This window comes from Elgaria multicarinata, chromosome 21 (genome assembly GCF_023053635.1).
Source record: "Elgaria multicarinata webbii isolate HBS135686 ecotype San Diego chromosome 21, rElgMul1.1.pri, whole genome shotgun sequence".
Taxonomy (NCBI): domain Eukaryota; kingdom Metazoa; phylum Chordata; class Lepidosauria; order Squamata; family Anguidae; genus Elgaria; species Elgaria multicarinata.
This window is the reverse complement of record NC_086191.1, coordinates 10,224,779-10,234,473: the sequence shown is the minus strand read 5'-3', so window position 1 is coordinate 10,234,473 and position 9,695 is coordinate 10,224,779. Positions and strand designations below refer to the sequence as shown.

The window sequence follows — 9,695 nt, the reverse complement described above, 5'->3', positions numbered from 1 at the left end:
AAAGTGAGGTGGGATTCATGATAGGCGAATGCAGCCCTCCCCTCCAGTCCTTACCTGTCCAAGGCTGTCTCCTGCACGAAGTTGCTAATGCAAATGCAAGTTGCTAATGCAAGACGCATGCATGTAGAAACACTTATTGCACACACACATTGGGTGGATTGGCTAATAGGGAAAGAGGTGAGATTGGAAGAGCGGGAGGAAAAATATGTTAACCCTATAGTGTGGGGAAAGAGTTAAACGGTACAACTGTAAGCAGAGTGTTTTCTTTAACAGGGTTGCAACTCACAGGGAAATGCTATGCCCTTAAAATTGATGTGTTTTGATCATGATTGTCAAGTACAGAAAAGAGGTTGCTCCAATTTACATTTGTAGCATGTTGGCTACAGAGCGGTGTGTGGCGCAGAGCGGCAAAGCAGCAGTTTCTGCAGCTGAAACTCTCCCCACGGCCTGAGTTCGATCCCAGCGGAAGCTGGTTTCAGGCAGCCGGCTCGGGTCAACTCAGCCTTCCATCCTCCCAAGGTCGGTAAAATGAGTACCCAGCTAGCTAGGGGAAAGGTAATAACGGCCGGGGAAGGCAACGGCAAACCACCCCGCTAGAAGGCCTGCCAAGAAAACGTCAGCGAAAGCTGGCGTCCCTCCAAGAGTCAGTAATGACTCAGTGCTTGCACGAGAGGGTCCTTTCCTTTCCTGGGGATAAAAGCATTGATGCCGAGCATTATCAAATGAGCGTTTTATAGCACACTCATTACTGACCACTCACGGATGTTCGCGGTTCCTTTTGATGGCGCCTTCCGTTCTTTTTTCCATCAAAAAATAAGACCCAGATAATCTGGGGTTTTTGACTACAGTGAAACATGCCACCATTTCCTGCTGTGTGCAGGAGAAGTGGCGTGATGAAAACGCCCCCTGAATGGGCTACGTGGTCGTTGCTTCCTTCCTCTTTCTTCCCTGTGTGAAGGAAGAGGAAGCTGTTCATCCCTACTGTGTGACAGAACCAGGAAGCAAAGAAATGGTAGGGAAATGCATTTCCCCCTGCCCCATCTGATGAGGCTCAGGGTGAGGGAGTGAAGTATAGAAGAAGAGCTTTGCAGGATCAGGCTGAAGGTCTCTCTAGTCCAGGATTCTGTTCCCACAATGGGTAAGCGGATGCCCAAGGGAAGCCCACAAGCAGGACCAGGAGCACAACAGCACCCTCCTGCTTGGGTTCCTCAGCAACCAGGGGCTGACTATACGTCTTCTAAGCCCCACAGTAGCTGCGCAGTGACGCTGGGTCAGTTATATGAACCACCCAGGAAGAGAACCTATGGTTTGTTGTTGGATTTTGAACTCTGGGTTGTTTGTGGGTATTGCATATGCACATTTTTTGTGTGCAAAATGCTGGTTTTTTTGTTTGCCTTTTGGAGGATGATGATGATGATGATTTCCCCCTCATTCTCAAAGATTGAAATGCCTCTCCTAGGACTTGCCCACGGGCAGGAAGAGATGGGGGTTTGCTTTTGTGCCAGGGTCTTTGTTTCTGGGAGCCACTTTGTGGAGCTGCCTGCATCTTAATTGACTAAATAAAAAAAAGGAAGTTAGATTTAAATTTAAAGTGCAGAAGAGGTACCCAAAGAGAGGTTTGAATCAAGGTCCCAAATTTTGGCACAAGCCTATGCATTGCATAGCCCCATAGATACTGATTTGCACCCACCCACCCCGCAGCAGCTCAAGTAATGCGGACGCCCCTTACTCATTATGTACATAGCAGCTGCCACTGGGAGATACAAGGAGTACAAGCCTGTCTTGTATTTTACTATCTCCTTGTACCTGCCAAAGAACACAGCCAGGGGGCCAGGTGAGCAATAAGCAAGATTTGAAAATGAGAGAGAGAGAGAGGTGTAAAGTGGCACAACAGCAAAGCAGCAATAAGGTTTTGGATCCACTATGGATGCTGTCAATACTAAATTAGGATACCTAAGAAAGATAGACTAACAATAGAGAACCTAAAAGATATATTTAGAGCTAAACATTTCAGCTTCCACTCTCATCAGTAGCTGAGATGTTAAATAGATACTAGGAGTGACAATTTGGAATGCTAGCAGATGAAAATTCCTAATGAAGAAAAAAAACCCCCATATTTATCACTGGTATAATGTTTATGAATTGCCCTCCAGGTTACGGCCATTTGGACTTAAGAGCTTTCAGCCTGCAGATCAAGAAGGATTCCACTGTGTCAAGCATCTCATGTCCTTTATTTGTTCAACAGTCTGGAAGCAACTGCGAATCAGAGAGACTATGTGCAGGTGGGTGGAAATGCCTTGCAATAAGTTAGTCCAGGTTTTTGGTATGAATCGCAGAGTTGTGCTTATGGAATCTGGTGCCTTCCAGAAATCTTGGCCCACAGCTCCCACCCCAGCCCGTATAGCCAAAGTTCAGGGATGATGGGCATTGTAGCCCCCCCCCCCCCAATGCTTTTCCTTTTCAAGGGGAAGTCCCCCTCCTGTTGGCGTGTAATTGTTTTTTGTTTTACTTATCGTTTTATTTAACAATATTTATGAATCATTTATATTAAAGACAATTATCAGCAGTTTACAGATGACAAGATTACCTTCCTATTAATGCTAGTTGGGGAAAGTCTGTTTTTAGTAGGTGCTGACAACCCAGAAGGATTGACACCTAATTTGTAGTGGTGGGGAGTTCCTGAAAGTGGGTGCTGTGCCAGTAAAGGCCCAATTCCAAGCCATGATGGACCGAACCTCCAAAATCTTGGGTATATCCTGATCAGCACAACTACTAATAGGCTGGGTAGGGAAGCAGGTGACCCTTTCAGTAACTTGGTCTGGAAGTTGTTTTTACTTGTGTAATGAATGTTTTTGTAAGTAACATTGATCTGAAAAGTTGTGGACAATTTGTATTACAATTTAGATGAAGTCATGGGACATCGCTTCGTACAGAATGTTGATCTTCTGTCAAGAGTGCAACCGCTCAAACATGCTACGAAGGAAGTTCTAGAAAGGCGGCCCTGCTATCCATTTTCAAAGCTGCAGAGAAGGTCGGTTGACTTTGCTACTCCCTGCGACATGCTGATCACACCCTGTCCTAAGTCAGTTCCTCCACTTTTCGGGGAATAAAGTAGGCTTATCAAAGGCCCACTTCATTCATTGTTGGGAGACGCTCATCACCACAAACACAGACCCACACAGTCCATTTTTTAAATAATTTATTGCTACACACTCTTTTCTCCTGCATGTACATTCGTTCCAATATGATGGAGGACACTCTGCACACACAACAGAGACAAACATGTACGGGTGTCGGCTCCCTCCACCCTACCCCACCCCAAACCTACAGTTTCAACCTCTGGACACTGTTCCAGGGCAGAAGAGGAGGGGGGCCTTTTCTCCAAATGCCCCCCTCACCCCCCAAAAGGGAACATGTTTATGCGCAGCTTGGTGGAAGATTTCTCCTCCTCCAAGTGTCAGGAAACTCCTAAAGTAACTCTTGCTCCAGACATTTAGGGTTGGGGGGTGGGGGACAATTTATTTATTTCCCGTCCTCCAAAACCAAACAAGAGAACTTATCTGCCTTACTCCCTTCCTGGCATACATATAGCGGAGGAAAAATCCTTGACACAGATTAGCTGCTCCGCTTACGGCAGAAAAGCTTACTCTGAGGTAAAATAAACTGCATTTAGGATGCAAAAATGCAAAACCGCCCACCATATGCTCAATACGAAGGCTTTGTTTTGTAAAAAAAAAGAAGAAAAAAGAGTGACCTCTGGGGTGAGATGGGGCAGAGACAGTAGAGGAAGAAAAGCCCGGCGGGATGAGGTAGCCACGACGTTAATTGCCACTGATAAACCAACACAGGGAATCTTTTTCGGGGTCGGGTGTTTGGGCCAACTGATTTTACATCAGCCTATTCAAGACAGGCACGTCCTGCTTTCAATAACGGGGGTGTCTTCTTCTCCCACCATCCTTAATGAAACCTGAAAAGTGTAATCTCCCAAGAGCAAGAACATTTCTTGGATCTTTCCCCTCACACCCAGGTTGAGACGTTGAGAGGTTTCCAAAACTGCTTTTCAAAACATTAAAGTATACACATCCCCTGAAGAAAAACAACTACCAAAAACAAAACGAAACTGGCCATCACTACCAGAGGGTGGGAGCCACGTTTCGAGATACATTTGTGGTATTTCCTCCTCCACTGCTCATTTCCCAGCCTTTTACTGCATTAGCCCATGAGGTAAAAAAAACCCCTCAGTATTCCTACTATCTGATGCCTAAAGTCCAGGCAAGTAAAAGACAACAACAGGTAGCACAGGCTGGTTTCAATGGGCAGGCCTATCACTTTTGCCTCTTGTAAATCTTCTGGCCGAGGCAAAGGAAGATCTGAGGGGGTAAGTGGACGGCATGCTGGGTAATAAGGCCTGACAAGCGCTGGTAGCTGCTCTCCTCATAGTCCTGGTAAGCAGCTTTCAGGCCCAAGTCTTCATAGAGTTGTTTCACACGTGCCACTTTGACCAGGTCCTTTTGTCCATAGTTCTCCTAAAGTAGTAAGAATTTAAAAAAAGGAAAGGGGGAAAAAAAGACTGAAGATAGGCCAGGCTGGGACATAAAGTGCATAATTCCCTTCCCTACTTCACACAAATATTTTACTAAACAACAATTTGTTCTTATGGGTGTAGCGGTAACCTAATACACTGGACTAATTAACACAATCGCAGTGTGTTTAACAAGCAGGCTGCTTATTTCCCCAGCCACATGTGCTGGTCACATGCCAGCTAGATCGTCCTGAGTCCATGGGTTCTGGGTGGTTTTTAACTATGTTCAGCATATGCAGCAAACCATCCAGAATGGGTGCCCAGCGCATGCAGCAAACCACAGTGGCTTATATAAGCCACTGTGTCTGAAAACGATTGCAAAAACCCGCCCAGAGTCTTGGACATTCAGACCTTCACTGTTACTTGGCAAATTCAGCAGGATTTTTCTGTATGGCCATTTCCCTTCTTTGCTCTTAGGATTATTTTCAACAATTCGATCTTTTAAAACTATACTATCAAAATTCGACAGTTCCAGTTATTCTATCACACTGAAATACTTAATCCCATTATTATCTCTGGCATGGGTGTTTTTTCAACTTCTGGAAGCGTTGGTCTTGTAAAAAAAAAAAAGAAAAAGGGTTTGGAACACACTGTAATTTTCTCTCTAGTAATCTAGATTAATTTTTGTACACCCAGAGGTGTTTGTTGCAACTCGTATCAGGGTGTTGCTGGGTTTAAAAACACCTCCCTAAAACCTTTTGGCACCTGATGAAGAGCAAGCGAGGTCCTTTTTGAAATACAGGCAAGGGTTCAAAGAGAAGACACAATGGCTCACTCACTTCCGGTTCCAATGGTTTAAGAGAGGAAGAGGGAAAAGATCCGACTCCCAGAAACTGCTCAATAAATACAAGCAGGAAGTGAGGGAGTGTGGGATGCAATGATTGCAGCAGGGGAGAGGGTGTGTGTGAAAGGCGAGGGCTGTGGAGCTTAACTTAACAGCCCCACCCTACACACACACACACAGACACACACACACCAGTATGCAGCATGCAAGCATCCATAATGTGGATGAGGAACCTGTGACCATCCAGATGATGTTGGATTCTGTCAAGAAATCCCTTTTCGTTTAAGCGGCCTGAAAAAACTCCACTTTCCAAACCACCTGCTTATGTCATCTTGTGCTTTTGAGTACAAAAAAAGTGAGACTAAAGGCGGCTCACCTCTGTTTGCGTTTTTATTTGGCTTCTGCCTTAGCTGTGGACGCCAACGTACGTTGCTTTGGTCCTGTCCTATTTCGAACGCTGTGTTGACGTTTGCATAGGCAGCTTTGGGTAAGCTTTGTTGTTTTTAACCTTGAAACGTTGTTTCTCAAGAAACAAGGTTGTGCATTTTAAATTTCCCCTTTGTAAATAAAGTAATCCTCTATCATAGTCAAAAGTGGGTGCTTTATTCCAATTAAGGCTTGGTACTAAGTCCAGAGCCTTCTGCTTGGTTATTGCTACTGTTCAAGGACTTTGAAATGGGGTGTGCCAGCGTCACCCCGTTTCTTAAGCCCTAGAGATGCCCTGCAAGGTCTGAGAGACCCTGGCTCAGGCTGAGGAAGATGCAAGGAGTGGCAACAACCTAACCAGCCCAAACAACTTTTTGTCCCTACCTGCACTGCTGGCAACCCCCTTCCTCCCTTCACAGACCCCATCAGCCCCAACCTCCCTAGTCAGCGATGATAGGAATTGTAGTCTCAACAACGTCTGGAGAGCCACAAGTTCCCCATTCCTGGGTATAGAAAGGCCTTATGCCGTGTCCATCTGGCACCTTCCAGATGTGTTTGACTGTAAGTCCCAGCATCCCCAAGCCCAGGAAGACAGAGCACGCAGTTGGCCATCCTGTAAACCGTTTTACCTCCAGGACGTGCCTCTGTTCTGCTGAGGCCCGCTTTAAACATTGCACCACCAGCCAGCTGCACTTGTTGTCTTGGATGTCCGTCCCAATCTTTCCTGTCATCTCGGGGTCTCCGAAGCAGTCAAGGAAATCGTCCTGCAGACAGGGAGAATATAAACATTACACTGAGCGTTAAACAGGACACCAGCACCACCTGCCTGACATGCCTTCTCTAGGCGGGCGGGCAAGAATCTGGATGCTGGAACCGAACCAAGGCCTCCGTTTCTGTGTACCAGGCACTGCTTGGTACACAGCAATCTGCTGGAGCAGATTAGGAGTCTATTTAGACTAGTTGCAGTTTACAACAGTGACTAGGTTAGGCTTCTGCCATCAGCCAAGAGACCCAGGATCTGCACCCCCTGCTTCCCCGGAATTACATCAAGCCAGCGGGGAGACCAGCCTAGTCCATCCATCGGCCAGAGATCACTTCCTCCTCTCTCCCAGAAAGAACACGCAGACTCTCCAACTGACACAGGAACATCGGAAGTTTCCTTATACTGAATCAGACCCTTAATCCGTCTAGCCCAGGATTGTCAACACTGACCGGCAGCAGCATTCCAGGGCTAGATTCTTTCCTAGCCCTACCTGGAGTTTTTAACGGTTTCCTCCTGACAAAACAACCAACAATTCCTCCTCTTCCTGTCCTTTCTGCTGTTATGCACCTTTTACTCATAGGAAGGGGAGACGAGGGAAGGATTTTTAGGCAAAAGATCAGCTATTTCGATGAAAAGCTAAGCTCGTGGTACTGGTTTTAGAGCCCGCTGGTTCAGACCTGCCCAGTGTCCCTTCAGGCTAGTAAGGGAACCAGCATTAGTTTGATTAAAATAAGCGCCTCTGCCTATCTCCAATCTTTCACCCTGCCCTACTTTGCCTCCAGCAGAGGGGGAAAGAGTCCAGCATAGCTCACCCACATCTGAACTGTGACACTCTGTGTCCAAGCCCAATATTATATGCACCTCCCCTCTTCGTCAACAAGTGATCTCCAAGAGACAGCAATAATGAAGAGGAGAAAGACGTACCTGGATCTGGAAAAACTCCCCCATCTCCATTAGGATGGTCCTGGCGTGAGCATGCTCTTCTTCACTATCTATGCCAGCCTGAGAGAGGGCCAGAAACAAAGTAAGAACAAGCTGTAGCCAGAACGCTGCTACCACAGGACAATTCTCAATGCTCCTGGTCAAAACTACAACTCCCAGAATTCTCTGATGGGGAGGGGACAGGGAAAGCCATGAACGTCCCACTGGTACCTTATGGACCGTTTCCTCTGATACAAATATACCCACACATTTACCATCACCTATGGAGGCCCTGCTCCCTATTCGCTCTTTTGGAGGTGTGGAGGGTGGCAATGCAGGACGCAGCCCTCGCGGTATTGGCATCGCAGTTGCTGAACTTGCTCCCCAGGAAAGACAGCATTTCCCTTTTTCTGAGTAACGTAGTCAGATAATTTTAGGTTTAGGATTTAATAGTTTTATGGCAGGGGTACAGAACCTCAGGCAGGGCCCCCAAATATGGCCCTCAAGGGGAGGGGCACAGAAGGTCAGATCTCTTTCCTGCAGTCATAATCTTTTGTGCAGTTTTATCCTCATTCTCAAAGACTGGAGTGTCTCCTAAGGCTTAGCTATAGGCAGTAAGAGCTTTCAGCTGAAACAGGCTGGAATTTCTGGTTCTGCTCTACTGGAATGTAGCCCTGAAGAGTTTCTCCAAAATAGGAAGTAGCCCTCAAGTGGCTGAAGGAGGTTCTGCACCCCCTGTCTTCCAGGGAGGTGGACTGTCGTTGGATGAGAATATAGGAACCCGAGTCAGACCATTGGTCCATCTAGACCAGTATTGTCAACACTGTCTGGCAGCAGCGACTCTCCGGGGTTTCAGGCAGGATCCTTTGCTTGCCCTTCCTGGAGAAGCCGGGCATTGAACCTGGGACTTTCTGCATGCCAAACATGCATTCTATCACTCTGGAAAGGTGTATTACTTCTCTCACTTCAAAATACAATAAGTCAGCCGTGCTGCATTTGGGGCCCCTTCCTGCTCATTCTGTTGAGTGGGGGTCCCTGGATGTTTGCCCCAAAGTCCTACCCTAACAGCACTACAACCCTGCTTTAGTCGTGTTTAGGAGTTGATTTAAGAGTTCAATTTCAGATGGTGTTAGGGATCGATTGAACTATGATTTAACGTGTTTAACTGTTGGCTTGCTTTCTTTTGTTTTCAAAATTTGTTTTATTTTTGACAATAAGCACAGCTACTTCAGCTGTTTTGTTTCTGGAAGCCACTTTGTGGAGCTGCACGCATCTGAATTGACTAAATGAAAAATAATAAAATAAAAACAGGTATAAATTCATAGGGCAGAAGATGTAACCAAAGAATGACTAGTTCACGGTCACCCATTGCTTTAGCAAAGATTTGAATCAAGGTCCCAAACTTTACCATGCACCTCTACATAGCCCTTTGGACACCCATTTGCACCCTCTGCAACCACTCAGCGAGTGCAAAGGCCCTTACTCACCATGTACATAGCAGCTGCCACTGGGAGGTAGAAGGAATAAAAGGCCGTCTTGTATTTTACTATAGCCTTGTACCTGGCATAAAACACAACCATGGTTCCAGGTCAGCAATAAGCAGGATTTGAAAATGTTCTAGCTTATACATTTGTAGAGAGAGAAAGAGAGGGAGGGAGTTGTAAAGCAGCACAAAACCAAAGAATAAGGAGGCTTTGGATCCACTATGGATTCAGATTCACACTATATTGATCCAGCTCCCTTCCCAACTTTCCATCATACTGGGCAGATTTGCTGCAGTTCTGGCAGCCATTTTGAATTTTCAAGCTGTAGCGTGAGCTGCTGTAGCTTGTCAGTAGGTGTGATTCTGGCAAAGGTGGGTTGTCGGGGTGCTTGACAAACCACCCAACCCTAGAACAGCCCGTGAGTTCTGGCTGGCTTGTCCGGCACCCCAACAACCCAACCCAACTCTCCTGCTCAGGGTTCCAGTCAGCCCACTCATTTTTCCAAGAAAGGAAAAGGTATGCAGCTCAAAATGTTCACATAATAGTTCCCCTTTTTTTATAAAACGTTTTTGTTCATTTTGCACATTTTTTTTACAATCCCAATCTTTAAAATCCCAATCCAGTTTAGCGGTGCCTTTCTTTGCCACCCCGACAGTGTTGCTTTCACTCTAATCCAGGGATAGGCAGATGTTTATAATCCAGTTGTTTTGGACCACAGCTCCCTCAGCCAATATA

General features: G+C 46.2%; 1 protein-coding gene across 2 annotated transcripts in view; it reads right to left on the bottom strand.

Annotated features, from left to right (window-relative positions):
* FDPS (farnesyl diphosphate synthase) overlaps window positions 1-9,695 on the bottom strand; it is a 96,588-nt gene that overhangs the window by 75,484 nt on the left and 11,409 nt on the right. The window contains exons 6-9 of one of the 2 annotated variants that reach the window (XR_010026379.1): window positions 8,964-9,036; window positions 7,480-7,557; window positions 6,422-6,556; window positions 3,544-4,526 (exon numbers count right to left, since the gene is read on the bottom strand). Coding sequence is in view for 1 of the 2 variants with exons in the window: in XM_063145774.1 (XP_063001844.1) it covers window positions 4,326-4,526; window positions 6,422-6,556; window positions 7,480-7,557; window positions 8,964-9,036 (487 nt within the window). In the remaining variant the exon portion in view is untranslated. Of the gene's footprint in view, window positions 1-3,193; window positions 4,527-6,421; window positions 6,557-7,479; window positions 7,558-8,963; window positions 9,037-9,695 lie in introns of those variants that run through there. The other variant, XM_063145774.1, reaches the window with a different exon arrangement.